This window comes from Pristiophorus japonicus, chromosome 8 (assembly GCF_044704955.1).
Source record: "Pristiophorus japonicus isolate sPriJap1 chromosome 8, sPriJap1.hap1, whole genome shotgun sequence".
Classification (NCBI taxonomy): Eukaryota; Metazoa; Chordata; class Chondrichthyes; family Pristiophoridae; genus Pristiophorus; species Pristiophorus japonicus.
The window spans coordinates 28,847,376-28,868,437 of record NC_091984.1 but is presented as its reverse complement, the minus strand read 5'-3'; the positions used below and the strand labels follow the sequence as shown (position 1 = coordinate 28,868,437).

General features: G+C 43.8%; 1 protein-coding gene across 3 annotated transcripts in view; it reads left to right on the top strand.

Moving 5' to 3' along the window:
- The window catches only part of LOC139268457 (rho GTPase-activating protein 29-like), a 148,663-nt gene that overhangs the window by 78,243 nt on the left and 49,358 nt on the right, over positions 1–21,062 (top strand). For all 3 annotated transcript variants that reach the window (XM_070886631.1, XM_070886633.1, XM_070886630.1), the window contains 3 exons: positions 11,398–11,491; positions 15,634–15,706; positions 16,707–16,767. In XM_070886631.1, coding sequence (XP_070742732.1) covers positions 11,398–11,491; positions 15,634–15,706; positions 16,707–16,767 — 228 coding nt within the window. The remainder of the gene's footprint in view (positions 1–11,397; positions 11,492–15,633; positions 15,707–16,706; positions 16,768–21,062) is intronic.

Sequence of the window (21,062 nt, the reverse complement as noted above, 5' to 3'; positions counted from 1 at the left end):
GATACTACTAGTGCTGCATGTGGCATTAAGGAGCCCTGGTAAAACTCTCCACTGGCTGTAGTCATACCTTGCACAAAGGAAGGTGGTTGTGGTGGTTGGAGGTCAGTCATCACAGCCCCAGGACATCGCTGCAGGAGTTCCTCAGGGCAGTGCCCTAGGCCCAACCATCTTCAGCTGCTTCATCAATGACCTTCCCTCCATCATAAGGTCAGAAGTGGAATGTTTGCTGATGATTGCAGTGTTCAGTTCCATTCGCAACTCCTCAGATAATGAAGCAGTCCATGCCCACATGCAGCAAGACCTGGACAACATTCAGGCTTGGACTGATAAGTGGCAAGTAACATTTGTGTCACACAAGTGCCAGGCAATGACTATCTCCAACAAGCGAGAGGCTAACCACCGCCCCATTACATTCAACGGCATTACCATCACCGAATCCTCCACCGTCGACATCCTGGGGGGGGGGGGGGGGGGCACCATTGACCAGAAACTTAACTGGACCAGCCATGTAAATAATGTGGCTACCAGAGCAGGTCAGGCAGGTCTGCCGCGAGTGTCTTACCTGCTGCCTCCCCAAAACCTTTCCACGTCCTACAGGGTTCTTGGCTATCTAACACTTTCTCACTGAAATATCACCCTCGCACACTGCATGACAAAGTACAACTGCTTCTATCAGCCATTCATTTGTTTCTGCTTATCCTTCGCACTAAAAGATCATTATCCCTCTCTTCACTTGCAGATCAACAAAATATAGAGCAGCCAGAGGCTACGAAGGAGTCAAAAAGCATCATCCAGCTGATACCGCATCACTCGACCTCACTTTAGTAAGAACCAGCTCAGAGACTGGCACTACACATATGTTAGAGGATAGGCTAAAGGGTTCTGCACAGGGAGACTCGCTGAGCACTAGTAAGCGGGAGCATGAACAGAGGGGGTGGGACGGTACAGAGGCAGCTAGTCATAGAGAAAGCTTGCATCTTAGGATTGCTGCAAGGGGACAGATGAAGATCTCGAGGGCACTACCTACATGATCCCTATACACCAGGACCTTTTTAAGCCAGAGAGATTGTGCACAGAGCATGGAGGGGGTATTCAGATCATGCAGTCAGCCTTGGAGCAAATGGCCAGCTCAATGAACACAGCAGTGGAGCTGAATGATGGAGTCTCTGGTGGCAGCTTTGCTGGGAGCTCAGACTGTTATCATGGCTCTGGGGTTTAGCATCTCCTTAGCTTTCAGTCCATGAGGAGAACATGGATAGGAGGCTTCCAACGTATCACTGCACTACTTCACTCTGTTCTCACACTGAACTTTGGGAGTGCAGACGCAGCCTCATGACAGTGGCATTTGCTCCATGGGAGTGGCTCATGCTTTCTTTCTCAGGATGATAGCATGCCAATTCCCCTGCTATCCTCTGACCAGTGCCTTTGTTGGTTCCTCACAGCTAGCTGGTCCAGACTGCTCTGGCCACGCCGACACAGCAGTCTGCGCCTTGGCTCTCGAGGCCCAGAGCTGCGTGGACACCACTGTGGCCAACTTTAGTGGCCTCAGTGAATGATCATCAGCCTTTCAACTTCCAGACTCCTGCGAAAGGGTAACCATCTCTGAGGAGCACTAGAATAGGTAAACAAGCACGAGGACCAGGCACCATAGGATAGCACTAGGGTGTTTTCTCTTCAATATTAAGAGAAGGAAAAGTTATTAAATCCACAATGTACACAATATGAAATGAATTATACAAAAGCAAAATACTGCGGATGCTGGAAATCTGAAATTTAAAAAAAAACGCTAAAAATAATCAGTGGGTCAGACCGCATCTGTGGAGAGAGTAATAGAGTTCATGTTTCAGGTCGATGACCTTTCATAGAATTGGAAACGGTTAGAGATGTAACCAGTTTTAAGCAAGTACCGAGACAGGTAAAATGGGGCGGGGAGGAAAGAACAAAAGGAAAGGTCTGTGATGGGGTGGAGACAGGAGAGATTTAAAGACAACAGGAATGATGGTGCATGGTGAAAAGAGATGGTAATGGGACAAGGAGATGGTAACGGGACAAGTAAAGAAACAACAGATCCTAGAAGAGATGTAAATGGGAACAGCTGCTGTCTAGAAAAAATGAGGGCAGAGGTTATCTGAAATTGTTGAACTTAATTTTGAGTGGAAAAAAGAAACACTTGCATTTATATAGCGCCTTTCACAACCACCAGATGTCCCAAAGCGCTTTACAGCCAATGAAGTACTTTTGAAATGTAGTCACTTGTCATGTGAGAAAAGCTGTAAAGTGCCGAATAGAAAGATGAGGTGCTGTTCCTTGAGCTTCATTTGAACAGTGTCTGAGGCAGAGGACAGAGAGGTTGGAGTGGGGTGGAGAATTAAAATGGCAGGCGACTAGAAGCTCGGGGTCACGTTTGCAGACTGAACAGAAGTGTTCTGTAAAGCGGTCACCCAATCTGCATTTGGTCTTCCCTAGTGTAGAGGAGACCACATCGTGAGCAGCGAATGCAGTATACTAAATTGAAAGAAGTGCAAGTAAATTGCTGTTTCACCTGGAAAGAGTGTTTGGGAATCAAAGCGGTAAAAGGGCAGGTGTTGTCTCCTGCGCTTGTTCAGGAAGGTGCCGTGAGACGGGGAGGGGGTGTTGAGGATGATTGAGGAGTGAATCAGGGTGTCGCGGAGGGAGCGGTCCCTTCGAAATGCTGAAAGTAGAGGGGAGGGGAAGATGTGTTTGGTGGTGGGATCACACTAGAGGTCGCGGAAAAGGTGGAAGATGACAAGTTGAATGTGGAGGCTGGTGGGGTGAAAGGTGAGGACAAGGGGAACCCTATCGTGGTTCTGGAAGGGAGGAGAAGGGGTGAGACCAGAAGTGCGGGTAATGGAATTGACACGATCGAGAGCCCTATCAACCAAAGTGGAGGAGAATCCTTGGTTGAGGAAAAAGGAAGACATATCTAAACCACTGGATTGGAGGGGGCATCGTCGAATCAGATACAACAGAGACAGAAAACTGGGAGAATGGAATAGAGTCCTTGCAGGAAGTGGGGTGGGAGAAAGTGTAGTCAAGCTAACTGTCAGTCAGTAGGTATATAGTGGACATTGGTCAATAGCCTATCCCCAGAAATGGAGACCGAGAAGTCAGGGAAGGGAAGAATCAGAGATGGACCGTTTGATTATGAGGGAAGGAGGAAATTGGATGCAAAGTTGATTGAATTTTCCAGTTCGGGCAAGAGCAGGAAATGGCTCCGATACAGTTATCAATGTACCGGAAAAAGAGAGGGGACCCAAGTAGGATTAGAAGAAAGAATGTTTCCATATCCCAAAAGGGTTCCCATTGCAACATCTCTTATTTGGAGGAAGTGAGTGGAGTTAAAGGAGAACAAAAGCAAAATACTGCGGAAGCTGGAACTTGAAATAAAAACAGAAAATGCTGGAAATCTCAGCGGGTCTGTGGAGAGAAAAACAGAGTTAACGTTTAAGGTCGATGACCCTTCATCAGAGTTAAAGCAGAAGTTGTTCAAGTTCAGCAAGGCAGAAAAAGGTGGTGGTGGACTGGTTGCGCCTCTGTTAAGAAGCAGAGCCCTCAGGTCATAGAGGTGTAGAGGGATTGGACGTCCATGGTGAAAAGGAGATGCTTGGGGGCCAAGAAACTGGAAACCATTAAAGTGGTGGAGGGTGTCTGAAGAGTCGTGGATATAGGTAGGAAGAGACTGGACAAGGGGAGAAAAAATAGTCGAGATGGGAAGCAATCAGTTCTGTGGGGCAAGAACAGGCTGAAATGATGGGTCAACCAGGGCAGTCCTGTTTATGGATCTTGGAACGAAGGTAGTAGTGGGGTTGGAGGACTGAGATTGGAGGCTGTGGAGGGAAGATCTCCAGAGGAGATGACATCAGTGACGGTCTTGGAAACGATGGCTTGATGTTCGGTAGTAGGGTCATGGTCTAGAGGGAAGTAGGAGGAGGTGTCAGAGTTGCTGTTCAGCCTCCGCAAGGAAGAGGTCGGTTCGCCAAACAACAGTGCCACCCTTGTTACGAGGTTAGGGTTGAATCTGAGAGAACAGAGTGCGGCAGGTGGTAGTTAGAATGAGTGAGGGCAACAGAGAAATTGAGATGTCCGATATCACGCCGGCAGTTCCAATGAAAAATATCTTGAGTGGGTAAGAGGCCAGTGGGAGGGGTCCAGGTACAGCGAGAACTCTGAAGACGGGAGAAAAAGTCTTGGCCAAAGAAGCAGGCGTGGAGGCGAAGATGACTGAAGAGCTGAGCATCATTTCGAGCTCGAAATACATTGAGGTGGAGGCATAAGGGTATAGAACTGAGGACTGATCGTTCAGGGTCAGAGAGGGGAAGGTCAGAGGGGATAGTGAAAACACTGCAAGGGGTTCGATTGAAAGAGGGATGGGGTCAATGTTCCCTTTAAGCTGTGCAGCTGCGCAGCGCTCTGAAGGTCCCACGCAGCCGGATTTTATAGAAAAACTGCACATGTGCAGTATTTTGAATGGGCCGTGCAGCCAAAAAATATTAAAGGGAACATTGGATGGGTCAGAATAAAGTGAATGGGAAGAAGGTTCTGGTATCCAAGAGTTGTTGAACCCTGTGATTCTTGACACCTGAAAGGAAGAATAAAAGTTTTGAGTTTATATTTGTTTTGCATTGATGTTTGTCTTCATATTTATAGTTATGCAAGAGGAAGACCAATGAGGTAGGGGTGTTGCAGTACATTCAGAAGGTGGGTAGGAGGAGTGGGTCAAATGGATGGTGTGCTGTGGGGATGGTTTGCTGAGGAAAATCTCTCAATTTGTTGCCTTGCAGCTCTGGCAGCTGACAGCACTGCTCAGCCTTGGTCTTCCTTATCCCTTTCATTCTCATCCCCTTCTTTGGGCCCAAGTTTCCACATGATTTGCGCCTGATTTTTAGGAGCAACTGGTGGAGAACGGACTATCTTAGAAGTCGCAATTCTCCACATTTTTTTTTCTGCAGTTCTAGTCAGGTAGAACAGTTCTACTTTAGAACAGAATTTTTTCTTCAAAAGGGGGCGTGTCCGGCCACTGACGCCTGATTTCAAAGTTTCCACAGTGAAAACGTACTCCAAACTAACTTAGAATGGAGCAAGTGAAGATTTTTGTAGAACTGAAAAAACCTGTTCTACACATTAAAAAATCAGGCGCAGGTTACAAATTAGGCGTCCAGAACGAGGTGGGGGGGAGCGGGGGAGAAGGGAAGTCATTAAATTCGACAATAAATCCTTATTTATACTTCTACAAATATTATACAAATAAATCCAACCTGAATAAACATTTATAAGCAAAGAAAAGATTAAATAAACCATCTTCCTACCTGTGTGCAAGTGCTTCAGTCAGCTCAGCGATGTTCCCGCGAACGGGAGGGAGGGGCAGGCAGGCAGGCAGTAACGAGGCAGCAAGCAGCCTTCCACTTGAGGTGGAAGCCTTAGTCAGCTCAGCGATGTTCCTGCGAACGGGAGGGAGGGGGGGAGGGGCAGGCAGGCAGTAACGAGGCAGCAAGCAACCTTCCACTTGAGGTGGAAGCCTTAGTCAGCTCAGCGATGTTCCCGCGAACGGGAGGGAGGGAGGGGCAGGCAGTAACGAGGCAGCAAGCAGCCTTCCACTTGAGGTGGAAGCCTTAGTCAGCTCAGCGATGTTCCCGCGAACGGGAGGGAGGGGCAGGCAGGCAGCCAAAGATACAGCAGCAGGCTTCGAGCTGTGAGGGGGACTGAGGCCATTTGGACAGGGAGAGGCAACCACATCGACAGTTTTATATTTACATTTGCAGAATGGGTGCTGCATTGTCAACACCACATATTATGCAATGGTTCGCCATCAATTCACTGCATAGGAGAGAATTGATTAGAGCTCACCGCAACAGGAACGTCGTAGCCCGTAGGTTGATGGGCAGGAGACCTTACCCACGTCGACAATATCGAACCAGGCGCTCGTATCTGGACATAAGCGAGGCTGATTGTATGAAAAGGCTGCATTTTCGCAGAGAAGTTGTCACTGAGTTGTGTTAATGGAACATGAAACAGTTTTAATGAAAAAATATTTTATTGAAAAGTTAACGTCACTCTAATAAAATATTTGTTGCATCAAACTATACTTTTTAATGACTCTTGAAGATCACTTAAAAACTTTAAGATCACTTATAAACTTGAAAAATTACAAAACACTTTCTATGTGAAAAATTTTACACTCTAAGATCACTTAAACTTCAAGATCACTTTTTAGATGCAAAATTAAACAATTTACAGAATGTGCGAGCATTTACACTTGGAAAACCCTGAGATCACTTATAAACTGTAAAGTTACAAAACTTACAAAACAATTTCAATTTGAAAAATCTTACACTCTGAAGAACACTTTTAAACTTCAGGATCACTTTTTAGGTGCAAAATTAAATAAAATACAAAAAAATGAGAGCGCATTTACACTAAGATCACTTAAAAACCATAAGATCCCTTATAGGTTGTAACGTAACAAAACTTACAAAACAATTTCAATTTGAAAAACGCTACTACAGCTACGTCAAGAACAAGAACAAAAGCAGCAAAGAAAGGCTGCAATCATGTCTCAGTGAACGTTCACTTCCTCATGGGGGTGTCATTTGATTGGCTGGGCTGTGTGCCCTTATTGCAGCAGCTATCTCAACCAGGCCCTCCCTGACGGCCTGTGCCGTCGATTGCACTCCCTCTGACATTCCCTCCCTAAGTTCCCGTGTCATTACTGCTATTTCTCCTGTCAGGGCCGTCTTCACCTACTGCATTGATGCCACCGATGAGTGATCGGGTAAGCTCATTGGTCTCCATAGCCAATGCCACAACCTGAGCCGCATCTGTTGCACGCTGCATCTCAGGAGAGCGTGTCTCCAATCTCCTTCTCTGCCTGGGTCTGCCTCGTGGCACCACTACACTGGGAGGCGCGGGCACGGACGGTGGGATGCTCGGTGTTGCAAGCGGCACCACTGCACAGGGAGGCGCAGGCTGCGACTGTGGGACGCTCTGTGTTCCAGACAGCTGAACTGGGGGGAGAGGCTCGGGCTGGAATGGTGGGATGCTCTGTGTTGCAGACGGCAGCACTCGAGTGCGAGCCATGGGCTGGGATGTTGGACGAGTGGGTGTAAACTGCTCAATGATATCAGCAGCAACACTGGGACCCGAAGCGTCGGAATCGAAACCATCGTAGGTGGAACCAGAACCTATGCGAGAGGGAGGCGTAGGCTGGGACGGTAGTGCAGTGACTGTAGAAAACTGCATTATACCAGCAGCATCACTGGGACCCGCAACATCGGAAGCGAAACCATGGATGATGGGACCAAGACCTATGCTAGGGGTTGAAACTCTGATGCCCCTTGCTGGGGGCTCATAAACATTAAATTGGAAGCTCTCCCCTGCAGACATTTCAGTCATCGCTGCCATCATCCAGTCTGGATCGTCCGCAGCTGGTTGTACTGGTTCTTGTTCTGTACCCTCAGGATCCTCAGGGTTGGCAGCAGCAGCATCGTCATCATCATCATCATCATCATGTTCTGCAAAATACATCAGAACAGTCAAATGCTTAACAGCAAGGGAGGGGACTGGGTGGGTGGCATGAGTACTCTCACACATAGCAGGCCTGGCAGCAGGTTGATTTAAAGGGCCACGATGCATTTTCAGGACTTGCCCTCTTCCTCGCGTGCGGGCCCAGCTTGTGCTGTACCAATTGCTTTACTCCATGTCCGACTCATCATAGCAGCTACCCTTTGTTCCAAGGGTGTCAGTGGATGCAGATTGGGCATGCCTCCTCCTGTTCGAGTTGCTTCCCTTTTGTTGTGGGCCAATTTCTTCTGCAAAGAGTAAAATATAACTTTTTACAGTGTGTCAGTCTGCAAGGTGGGACATACAGATAGCCAGGTTACAATTACGATTAAATTAAAAATGGGAAATATTACTTACACTAACTACTTGACCAAGGTCGTGCCATTTCTTTTTACACTGACTTCCAGATCTCCTGGTATGCACCACTGCGCAGTAATCTTCTGCAACTTGGATCCAGCGTTTCTTCATTTCTTTTGGTGGCACTTTTATGCGATCTCTGTTGCTGGTATCTAGCTCCTGCCATCTCTGCTCAATTATATTCACTAATATCTCAACTTCCTCATGTGAGAAATTCTTTTTTCTTGGTAGACGTTGATCCATTGCAAAGTTGAATTGGCACTTTTTTTTCTCCAAACACAGTCCTTACTTTGCAGGCACAGGTACTGCAAGTTTAGCACTGAAAAGCTGAACTCACTGATTTCAGCAGGTGATTTCTTCAGCAGTGCTGCTAAAAGCACTCCCTCACACACAGAAATATCAATAAAATTAAAATACAAGTCTTTGCAGGGGTCCAAGAACAAATCTTCACGTTTTCTGCAGCACTTTATAAAATGGCCGAGTGCCAATGTTTTTTTTCATACTGCGCGTGCACGAACGCTCCAACGCGCACACGCAGCGTTGCCGGCAGGAAAAAAAACTAATTTAAATAGTACCCGCCCCCTCCCACTTACAAAATCGGCGCGAGTGTAGGCTCCGCCCCCCTGGGCGCCGCGCCAGACAGACAAGGAGCTGCAGAACGCTCCAGAATCGCGATTTTATTTTTTAGGCGCCGTTTTAGGCGCGAAAAACGGGCGCCCAGCTCGGAGGGGCGCCCGTTTTTTATCGTGTGGAAACTTGGGCCCTTTGTCCTGCTCCTGCACTGCTTCCTCCTGTGGTGGTTGCAAGGCTTGGCCCCTCTAAATGGCATGGTGTAGTGTAGCATGTAGCAAGCCACTACAACTCGAGAGACTTGCTCAGGGCTATACTGCTTGACTCCACCAGATTGGTCCAGGCTCTGGAACCTTTGAGGATGCCTGTGGTTTGATCAATGAGAGCTCTGTTTTGAGCGTGGCTTTCTTTATATTGGCGCTCCACGTCTATGCCCGAGTTCCTGACAGACCATGAGCCAGGTACATGGGGATACCTCCCGTCTCTAAGCTGCCAGCCTGAATGTGCAGTCAATGACATATTGCACTTGTGCACTTGGGGAAATCCAGCCATGCGGGCAAATCCAAAAGATCTCTCTTCTTGATCAGCAGCCTGCATTGGGGAGGCTATGTATTGCTGTCTTTTTGCAAAGAGGGCATTCGTCACCTGCTTACTGACCATATAGACAGCAAACTGACTGATGTTGCTGATGTCACCTGCTGCATAGTTGAGAACCATTGTTGCCTTCAGAGCCACAGGTGTTTCTTCATTCCTGCTGTAATAAGTAACATGGGTCAGTGATTGGTGCATCCTTGGACTGCTCCTCTGCCATGTGGAGGTAAAGCATCCTGTTCCTGAAAGGCCCACATGCTGTAACGCCTCATTGTCATATTCACTTGCTCCCACGTTCACATACTCTCACACATGTATGTTTTCACACTCAAGCCTCTGACTTCAGACAAATCTGAGGTGAAACTCGCATTCATTTCTAACTCTAAATTACCTAAAATTTAGTCAATATTTTTAGAATTGTGTAATATTTTTTGTTACATTTTAAATGTTTGTAATCCTATGTCCTAATTTCTGCAAAAAGCTGATATTGTCTTCCTTGCTGGTAAATGAGCAATTTTAGGTTTGAGGGAAAGAAATTGGTCATTTAGTCTGTTTTCTGCTGCTTGCTAATTTCTCAGTCGTATTTTTGCTCCTTTTTGTATTTGCTCACACTTAGCCAATCAGATATGAGTAACAGCCGATAATCAGTTATTTGAGCCAATCATTTTTTCTGCTCTGCAAACAGGCAATGCTTTTTAGGTTTGATGCCTAAGGTGTTACACTTTTGAGGGTGAAGCTTCTGAGATCACACTCAGGTGTTGATGCATTAGAAAAGTGTGATTCAATGAACAAAGCAATTGATGCAAGACTTTTTCAATTTGTATATAGATAGAAGATGTGATTTCTAAAAACCTCTCTTTAATTCAGGGAATCCTGTTTTAATGTAGTATGTCTGTAGTCCATTGCAGTTCATGTGGTCCACTATTTACAACAGAAAATGGAGCAAGGCAAAGTGAGGATAGACTGACTAAGAAGGAGACAGACTTGGAGAACAATGTTCCAGTAGTGGTATGTCCATAAACCACTGCTGGTAAACTTGTGTATACTGTAAATATATTTTAAAAAGAAATCTATGGGTGTGGTTATGTTTATAAAGTTGTCTAAAGATACTCTGCTACTCAGGAAGCTGTGGAAAGGTTTGCAGGGAGTTGCTGGAAGCTTTGGGTGTTTGCTAAATAAGCTTGGCAGTTATAAAGATGTGACAAAATATCTAACCACAAATTACAGTTTTCCCTAAAATTCAAACTGAAGTTGTTTTTAAAACATACTACTCGTGCTTGTGACTTAGATTGCACACATCTGAACAAAAACTGCAGGAAGTTTGTTTCCTTAAAACAAAACTTGATGAGATCAAAGGACTAAAAGCAAAAACTTTTGCCTTCCTGCAACAGGAAAAAAAAATCTCCCAGTTTACTTATTCTGTGCAGTTTTGACTGGTGTTAGCATTTGTAAGTGAGGTGCTAAATTAGGATTTTGGTAACTGCTTTTGTGATCGACTGGAGCTCTTTAATAATGGTGTAATAATGATTCACTGCAAAGTAATGAAATGCATTTGAGCGTATAAGCTTTTCTGGTGTGGTTTACGAGGGGTAAGTTAGTTATGAAGGCAAGTATTTAGGCAGTTTGGGGTATACTTCAAGTTTTATTCCAAACTTCGAAGTTTGCTGTTTCTGTGGGGGTGGTGGGGAGGGGCAAGAATTGAAGCATTGGATTGTAGTTGGCAGCTCCTGGGGAACTGAGGTCTTTACAGTGATTTTATTTTTTTACAGATTTATAGAACCTGAAGATTTTTTTCCCTGCAACATTGGTATTTTTCTTTAACGATTGTACTAAGATGATTGCATTGTAGCTCCTTCAAAGGAAGTTAATTAAAGAGTACTTGGTTATGGCTTATTTACGTTACTGTTCACCCATTAGTGTGTTTAGTGGCACAGGAAACTGGTGCCTTGACAAGATTGCAGTCCAAATTTCAGTATCTAAGTTAATCTGAGCATTTTGTTTGTGCTTGGATGAAGAATGATTTTGTGCATTTTGTCCACGGATTTTATTATAGCTGTGTTGATATGATCCACTTGGCAGTTACATATTTTTTTTTGCCGGGATATGTTATTCGCAGAATCTGGTTATAAAATTACAGTAAACCAGTTTTGTAGGTGCATATTTAAAGTTGAAAATGCTTCAGTGCTCATTTAGTTGGTATACATTCATTGAGGTGATGCTATTGGTTAATCTTTACTGTATTTTCATGGAGTGACTGCTGATATCTACCTTGTATTGTACTAAACTATAAATTCCCCTCAGGTGCAAACTACAATGAAGTAAATGAAGACAAAAGAGAGCATTTCAGTGAAATATTTGCTTCTATTGACACTTTGGCGTTTACATTTGGTAATGTGTAAGTAACACAACTTTGTGTAGATTTGACTTTCCTTCTCTAACCTGTGTGCCTATTATGGGTGTTTTAAGCTAAAACAATATTGAGGTGATAAAGCTGAACTAATGCACAATTATATCTCTGAAGCAGTAGCTCAAAGTATGCTTTTATTTAAATTAGATCAGCGAAAAATAGTATTGGGTCAGTCTTATTGAACTGTTCGGTTTAGTAATTGTGTTTCTTCCTCCTCTTCTCATCCCCCACTCCTTTCAACGTTTTTTCTGTAAATTCTAATTCTTACTGGGATGTAGTTCTACTGGCACTAATATCTCTCCAATTGCTTGCTTAAGTATAACGTGAGCTTAAATAGTGAATGTTAGCAGGCTATTCAGCTATTGCAGCCAAGCCCAATCCTGTTCTCAGACCACATCTGCATATGAGCACTTTATAGCTGGTCACTGGTGAGAACCCCAACTGATCATTTTCTAACATGTTCATGTCTCGCCAATTGTAGTACAGGTAGAGCGTCTGGAAACCTCAGGACCGAGGCCGTTGCAGATTTCAGAACGTCTTTCCAACGTCCCAAATCTGGAAACGCTTGGAGATGGTGGCCGAGCGGGGGAGAGGTCTGGTGGTGGGGCAGCAAGTCCAGATTTCAGAACATTTTCCAGATTCTGGATGACCCCGCCACGGATCGGCCCGGTGTCCAGATTCCAAATTTCGGAACTCCGGATTTTGGATGCTCAACCTGTACCCTAATTGCTATGGAGGTTGAAATCTAAATCTAATTCAACACAGACTACATAATTAACCTGGGACCTCTAGACTGTGAGGTTTAGTGCAGTGCTTGGTGCTTTTATTCACTACGCTGTCAGGACAACTGCATTTATGTGTTTAATTTATTGTTTTAAAAATACATTTTTAAGAGGGTTTAGGCTTAGCAACTAAAAATGAGAACCTGGTAAAATTGCTGTTTCAGTGTTAAAGGTTACATTTTTGTGTACTTTATATTTGCTGGGCCTACTCGAATGTTTTTTTTAAAGTACATTTTTATGAGCTACTATATGAGATTAATGTAAAAAATTGAGCTTAGCATATTTTCTTAAGAATACCATAATTTGCATTTGTCGTGAATAGTAAAGTAAATGTTATAAGCAGCTCTTCAAGGGTTAAGATTTTTTTTTGGAAAGATATCTTCACTTTCATTTTGATTTTCTGTATGCTTTTTGTAACTGTCAAGTAAGATTGTTGCTTTACCACATCCTGTTTATAACCGCAAATTTAAAATGACTGTCATATAACAAATCATCTGGTAGCTTAGAGCTGTGGTTAAACTGGAGCAATCTACTTTTTAACATTTCCAATTGCTAAAAAAAACACTGGTTTTTTAAATGTATTTTGTTTTAAATGTAGTATCTAGATTGCCATTGTTGTCACTTGGTTTATGTAATGTGTTGGTGCTATTGTTCACTGAGTATGTGCCAAACTTCATTTGGAATATAGGGCCCAAGTTTCCACAAGAAAAAAAACGGGCGCCCCTCCGAGCTGGGCGCCCGTTTTTCGCGCCTAAAACGCGCCTAAAAAAATCCTCGATATTCTCCACCTACTTACAGGTCCTCTGGCCCTCGGCGCAGCCAGCACGAGCTTTGGGGGGGGCGGAGCCAGGTCCCGGCGCTGAAAACAGTGCCGGGACCTCTGCACATGCGTGCTACAGTCGGCACGCAAGTGCAGTAGCTCCAGGCGCTGAACTGTGTGGGAGGGGCCCGAAGCACGCAGCCCCTTGCCCTGGCTGAATGGCCTCACTGGGGCTGCGTGAATAAGGCTCCTCCCACGGCCAGCTCCTGTTCCCCGCCCCCGACAAGACCCGACACCCGCTCCCCCCCCCCCCCAGCCGACCAGACCCGACCCGACACCCGCTCCCCCCCCGCCGACCCGACACCGCTCCCCCCCCCCCCCGCCGACACGACCCGACACCCGCTTCCCCCCCCCCCCCTGCCCCGACCCGACACCCGCTCCCTCCCCCCCCACCCGACTGACCCAACCCGACCCGCGCTCCTGTTCCCCGACCCCTCTCTTTTCCCCCCCCCCTCTCTTCCCCCCCTCTCTCTCTCTTTCTCCCCCCCCCCCACTCGCTCTCTCCCTCTCTCTCCCTCCCTTCCCTCTCTCTCTCTCTCCCTCCCTCTCTCCCTCCCTCCCTCCCCTCTCTCTCCCTCTCTCTCCCTCCCTCCCCTCTCTCTCCCTCCCTCCCCCTCTCTCTCTCTCTCTCTTCCCCCTCCTGCTCAGCGACACGAACGGCTTTCTTCCCCCTCCCGCTCAGCGGCACGAACGGCTGCAGAATTCTCTCTGGCTGAAGCACTTTCACACAGGTAGGAAGATGGTTTATTTAATCTTTTCTTGGTTTATAAATGTTTATTCAGGTTGGATTTATTTGTATAATATTTGTAGAAGTATAAATAAGGATTTATTGTCGAATTTAATGAGTTCCCTTCCTCCCCCCCCCCCCCACCTCGTTCTGGACACCTAATTTGTAACCTGCGCCTGATTTTTTAATGTGTAGAACAGGTTTTTTCAGTTCTACAAAAATCTTCACTGGCTCCATTCTACTTTAGTTTGGGGTACATTTTCACTGTGGAAACTTTCAAATCAGGCGTCAGTGGCCGGACACGCCCCCTTTTGAAGAAAAAATTCTGTTCTAAACTAGAACTGTTCTACCTGATTAGAACTGCAGAAAAAAAAATATGGAGAATTGCGATTTCTAAAATAGTCCGTTCTCCACCAGTTGCTCCTAAAAATTAGGCGCGAATCATGTGGAAACTTGGGCCCATAATGTGGAGAAATGTGAAGTTACCCGCTTTGGTCGTAAAAATAGAAAATCAGAATATTTTTTAAATGGTGAGAGATTGGGAAATGTTGGTGATCAGAGGGACTTGAGTGTCCTTGTTGAGTGTCCTTGTACTCAAATCACTCAAAGTTAAATGCACGTACAGCAAGCAATTAAAAAAGCAAATGGTATGTTGGCCTTTATTACAAGAGGATTTGAGTATAAGAGTAAAGACATCTTACTGCAATTATATAAGGCCCTGGTGAGACTGCACCTGGAGTATTGTGTACAGTTTTGGTCTCCTTACCTAAGGAAGGATATACTTGCTATTGAGGGAGTACAACGAAGGTTCACCAGACTGATACCTGGGATGGGGGGAAGAATTGACCTATGAGGAGACTAGGCCTATATTCTCTGGCGTTTAGAAGAATGAGAGGTGATCTCATTGAAACATACAACATTATTACAGGGCTTGACCGGGTAGAGGCAGGGAAGATGTTTCCTTTAGCTGAGGAGTCCAGAACCAGGGGTCACAGTCTCAGAATAAGGGGTCGGCTATTTAGGACTGAGATGAGGAGAAACTTCACTCAGAGGGTGGTTAATCTATGGAAGCTGTAGAGGCTCCGTCTTTGAGTATATTCAAGACAGAGATCGATAGATTTTTAAATATTAAGGGAATCAAGGGATATGGGGATAGTGTAGGAAAGTGGAGTTGAAGTAGAAGATCAACCATGATCTCATTGAATGGCAGAGCAAGCTCGAGAGGCCGAATAGCCGACACCTACTCCTTATTTTTATGTAACCTGAAATTGCTTCCAAAACTGCCTCTACCTGATATGAGTATTTCACACCAGTATTAAATTGCTCTCCTGACAATGTAAGTTTGGCAATCCAAGTTTGGAATAACCAAAACTGTATTTATACTGAATCTTCAATTGAAGTGGGTGTGATATGAAAATGTCACACAATGCCCCTTACATTTCCGTTGTGTTTTATTTTAATCATTTTAACGACGCTGTCTGGATTAGAGAAGTTAAGTTTGGGAATATGGGAGTGTCTGAAGTATTTGAAAAGTAATACTGATGCTGAGCAGTTCAGCTGAAAATATAAAAGGAGATATTTTAAGGGTGATGCATAAAACTCAATATTTAAAAAGGACATTGAATATAATTTCGAGTCACATATTTTTCTCTCATGTATTGCTTAGCAAGATGTATAAATGTAGTTGTATAAATGACTGACTTTTTGAGCAGAATGGGAATAAAGGAAATTGAAAATCAGTTTAAAGAAATAATGAAAATATAACTGTTAATCTTTGAAATCAACCAATTCTGCCTTACAGCATTTCAGACTTCCTCATGGGAGACGTGGACTATAGTTCATCTATGGGACTCCCACTGAATGGGAGAAGCCGTGTAAGTTCACAGAAACATTTACACTAACTAGAAGCAGTAGTGATTCACAATTGTTTCAGGATGTGATGCTGATATTAGTTTGCTAAATCAATAGTAGCATGTTTATAGAATCATAAAATGGTACAGTATCGAAGGAGGCCACTTGGCCCATCATGCCCATACCAGTTCTTAAAAGAGCTAGTCAATTAGTCTGACGACTCTGCTATTTCTCCATAATCCTCCAATTTTCTCCCCTTCAAGTATTTATCCAAATCGTTTTTGAAAGTTACGATTGAATCTACTTCCATGACACTTTCAGTTAGTACATTTCCGATCATAACTTGCTATGTCTTTAAAAAAAAAAATTCTCAATGTCTCACCTCTAACTCTTTTTACCTGCCACTAAAAACAGTTTCTCCTTATTTATTTTATCAACAACAACAACCCTTCACGATTTTGAACATCTTAATTAAATCTCCCCTTAACCTTCTGTGCTCTAAGGAGAACAATCCCAGCTTCTCCAGGCAACATTACAGAGATGATTGGAGCATGATCGATCTGTTGATCAGGAAGCACTTTCAAATATTAGTGTTTGTTGCACTCTACCCCCTTATACTTGATGCTTTCTATGAATGCTTTTTGCAAACTGCAACCTAAAGGATATATGCTGAATACATAAAGCTGCCTGAGCATTTATTAGGATAAGCCATGTCCATTGTTTACATCACACTGATATATAAACTAAAATTGGATTCAGTTTTTTTTGGTTTGGTACAGATTTTACATACTCATTTACATACTATTTATATGTCATCTACCTATTACAGGCTTGAGGAGAACTATTATTAAATGAGCTACAGCTGTGAAAAGAAAATAAGCTTTATTTTAAAATTCCCTGCTGGCAGATGGTTCTGATAATTTGGAACTGTACAGTTTAAATATGAAGCGTTCATTCTCTATTAATACCTGTTCCAGCCTGTAACATTAGTGATGATTTATTTGTTCTTTTTTAATTTAAAAGTCTTATGAAAACCTGTCTGTGGGATCTGGAGGATCAGTTCAGGAAAAGGATGACTTACAAGGTACAAATAAGTTTTAAAAATTTTTTTGAAATCTAATTATATTCTAAGTATTATTACTGTATTAGAAATGTTCAACCTGCTTTGTGATCCTAGGATAAACGTTTTTATTTGGGGTCTACCAAGCAATGTCTCCTGTAAGCTGCACTACCTCCTGCGTGGCCCATTCAAATTTTTGCGCATGCGCGGTATCTACAATGGAAAAGCCGATGAGCGGCCTATGCGGGACCTTGCAAATGACTGCGCAGCCACACACTTCTTTGTGCTGAGCTGGATTCCAGTTTTTTTTTTCCCCTCCTATTTTCTTCCCAGCTTCAGGATTCAGTTCACTAAAAGTGTTGTTTGCAGTCAAACACATATTCATTTTGAGTTTGTGTGGCTGCAGAAAGCTGCTGGGGTTGTTGTCTTGGAGCCTTTTACAGCCGTCTTCAGTCCTGGTTACCTAAATGTGACCCAAGACTCCAGTGCTTGGATAAGAACCAGGTGGCCAGTGTCTGTCACTGAGATTATCCTGAGCACAATATGGATTCAGTATGTATATCTTTCAATAGCAACACCTGCATCATTTCTCATCTTGAGTCCAGTGGCTGTAACCCAGAGCTCAAGCATGAGTAGCATCCTGGATCAAATCTATCTTTCCACCTGCTAGGATTTTGTTCTGTCATTCTCTCTTTTTATCACCTGCTCTTTCCCACCATGAAGTTGACAGACAAAATCATATGGAACAAATTTTTTTTTATTTTTTTTTATTTTTCGTTGCCAATCTTTCCAATTCTTTGTCAAATCACAAACGCCAGAGGTCACCTTGCACACATCAAGGATCACTCTGCGCCAATGCTCTTAGCCAAAAGGCCTAGAGCCACTGCACCGTTCCTGGAAGTACTGCAATACCAGGTTCGTGCCATGGAGGTGGATGGGTCAGGCCCCCCACACACCTCCGTGGAGGTGGATGGGTCAATCCACCCCACCCACCTCCTATTTTTACTGTACTGCTACCCACAACAATCTCATTCAGAACATGTGTAACATACTGGATACTGTAGGATTTGGATGGACCCCATTTAAGCACACCCTGGTGGTGGTGGTTTAGGTGGAAGTATACCAAATATACTCTTGAAAGAAATCACCCAGCATCTACCAAGAAGTCAAAGCTGAGCGATGCTTGGATCAAGGAGTTCTTTACACAAGCCCATCCGGTTTAGGGATTAATTTGTTTGCAGTGAACCTAAATGAATTTGGTCACATTGACACCAATGTATATACTATTGGCTAGTTGAAAAACATTTTGCATCAGTCTTCCATGGTGTTCTGAAAACAAAATGTTAATATCTTAATGTTGCTTCATGTGGTTTAGAATCATAGAAGTTTACAGCACGGAAGGAGATCATTTCGGCTCATCGTGTCCATGCCAACAAGAGGCTATCCAGCCTAATCCCGTTTTCCAGCTCTAGGTCCGTAACCGTGAAGGTTACGGCACTTCAGGTGTACATCCAAGTACTTTTTAAATGTGGTGAGGGTTTCTGCCTCTACCACCCTTTCAGGCAGTGAGTTCCATATCCCCACAACCCTCTGCATGAAGAAATATCCCCTCAAATCCCCTCTAAGCCTTCTACCAATTACTTTAAATTTCTGCCCCCTGGTTGTTGACACTTCTGCTAAGGGAAATAGGCCCTTTCTATCCACTATATCTAGGCCCCTCATAATTTTATACACCTCAATGAGATCTCCCCTCAGCCTCCTCTGTTCCAAGGAAAACAAACCCAGCCTATCCAATCTGTCCTCATAGCTAAGATTCTCCACTCCCAGCAACATCCTCGTAAATTTCCTCTGTACCCTCTCCAGTGCAATCACGTACTTCCTGTAATGTGGTGACCAGAACTGCCGCAGTACTTAAACTGTGGCCTAACCAGTGTTTTATACAGTTCAAGCATAACCCCTCCCTGCTCTTGTATTCTATGCCTCGGCCAATAAAGGCAAGCGTTCCGTATGCCTTCTTAACCACCTTATCTACCTGGCCTGCTCCCTTCAGGGATCGGTGGACATACACTACCAAGGTCCCTTTGTCCCACTACACTTCTCAATGTCCTACCATTCAATGTATATTCCCTTTCCTTGTTAGCGTTTATGCATTACCTCACACTTCTCCAGATTAAATTCCATTTACTGTCCACCTGACCAGTTGATTGATATCTTCCTGCAGTCTGCAGCTTTCTTCTTCATTATCAACCACACAGCTGATTTTAGTGTAATCTGCAAACTTCTTAATCATACCCCCTATATTCAAGTCTAGATCATTGATGTATACCCCAAAAAGCAAGGGACCTAGTACTGAGCCCTGCCGAACCCCACTGGAAACATCCTTCCAGTCACAAAAACACCCATTAACCATTTCTCTTTGCTTCCTACCTCTGAGCCAATTTTGAATCCAACTTGCCACTTTGTCCTGGATCCCATGGGCTTTTACTTTCGTGACCAATCTGCCATGTGGGATCTTATCAAAAGCTTTGCTAAAATCCATATACACTACATCATACGCACTGCCCTCATCGACCCTCCTGGTTACCTCCTCGAAAAATTCAGTCAAGTTAGTCAGACACGACCTTCCCTTAACAAATCTGTGCGGACTGTCCTTGATCAATCCGTGTCCTTCTAAATGAAGATTTATCCTGTCCTTCAGGATTTTTTCCAATAATTTTCCCACCACAGAGGTTAGGCTGACTAGCCTATAATTACACGGTCGATCCCTTTCTCCCTTCTTGAACAAAGGTACCACATTAGCAGTCTCACAGTCCTCTGGCACCACACCTGAAGCCAGAGAGGATTGGAAAATGATGGTCAAAGCCTCTGCTATTTCCTCTTTTGCTTCGCTTAACAGCCTGGGATACATTTCATCCGGGTTTAGGATCTTAGGTTTTCCCTAGACTGGCAATGGACAATGGTGAGGTCACTGTATGCTGCCAAGAAAATATTGAATAAGCAAGTTTAATTTGTTCATATATCACCATTAAAGCATACGCTGTATTGAGACGCGCTTTAAGCAGACCCAGTGCCCGGCCTCGGGGCACAGATGCATAGTTTTATTTTCTCTTCAAACAGTTTGGTCACGGTACAAAACGTCCCCTTCAAGGATTAGGGGAGCACGAACCCAGAATGAGGAAATCTGCTGCTCCCTCAGCCTCCCAGTGACTTCATGTCACTGTGCTCCTCAAATGCAAGTGAAGAGTCACATTTGATCATTCCACTGATTTCTTTGGATAGACAGGATGAACAGTAAGGGAAGACTGGACAGGATATGGTCTAAGATTAACATTAACATTACAATTGATTACATTTCACATCAAGAGCCCAGGTCTCAGCCTGTAGAAAGGCACAAGCCCTCATTCTCTGTAGGACAGAGTCTCACCCAATTATATAAATCACTGGTACTGAACGCAAAATGCTTTAGTCGCTCTCCCCCAGGGTGTGCTTGTTCAGCCTGAATATGAGAAAATTTAAAATAATCCCTATTCAGGACTATATCTTGTATTGGAGCCTGGGGAAAAATGATATTTGTGCACCAGAAAGTTATGTATCTTGGCCTGAGATGAGCACAGGGTAAATTATGAGAAAATCAGTTTTAATTTTGAACCTCACAAAAACAAGCAAGTTAACAAAACACAGTTAAACTAAATGACAACCAACAATATTCTATGAACTGTATAAACACTTTTATGGGCCTTTGGCTGTTTCAAAGAAATGTAAGTTTCCATGATCATAACATAGCTGTAATAATTATTAATGCTCTTAAACTTGTGACCTGGTATTACGGATGCAATGTGCATCTCAACCCAATTTTTATTAAGAAAAAAATGTGAAATTTCAGGAGTCTTTTTCTTCAATTCAGGAGGAAATCCATTTTTTATTGATTCAACAATATCCAGGAATTTATTAGAAAAAATCAGCAAAAAATTATTTTAAAGGCACCTACTAATCTGGTCTTTCCACTTAGAATTGGTGGGAATCCTTCCTATAATAAGTTATTGTAAAAATGAAATTAATGATCTTGACTTGAAATATCAATAAACAATATATATTTTCCAATTCTGTTCAGTTGCATGCAAGCTGTAGCTCATCTGACTTTAAGGCCACTAAATTCTTTCAGCACATTCAATTGTATTGCCAGTGATATCATCATAGAAACATAGAAAATAGGTGCAGGAGTAGGCCATTCGGCCCTTCGAGCCTGCACCACCATTCAATGAGTTCATGGCTGAACATGCAACCTCAGTACCCCATTCCTGCTTTCTCGCCATACCCCT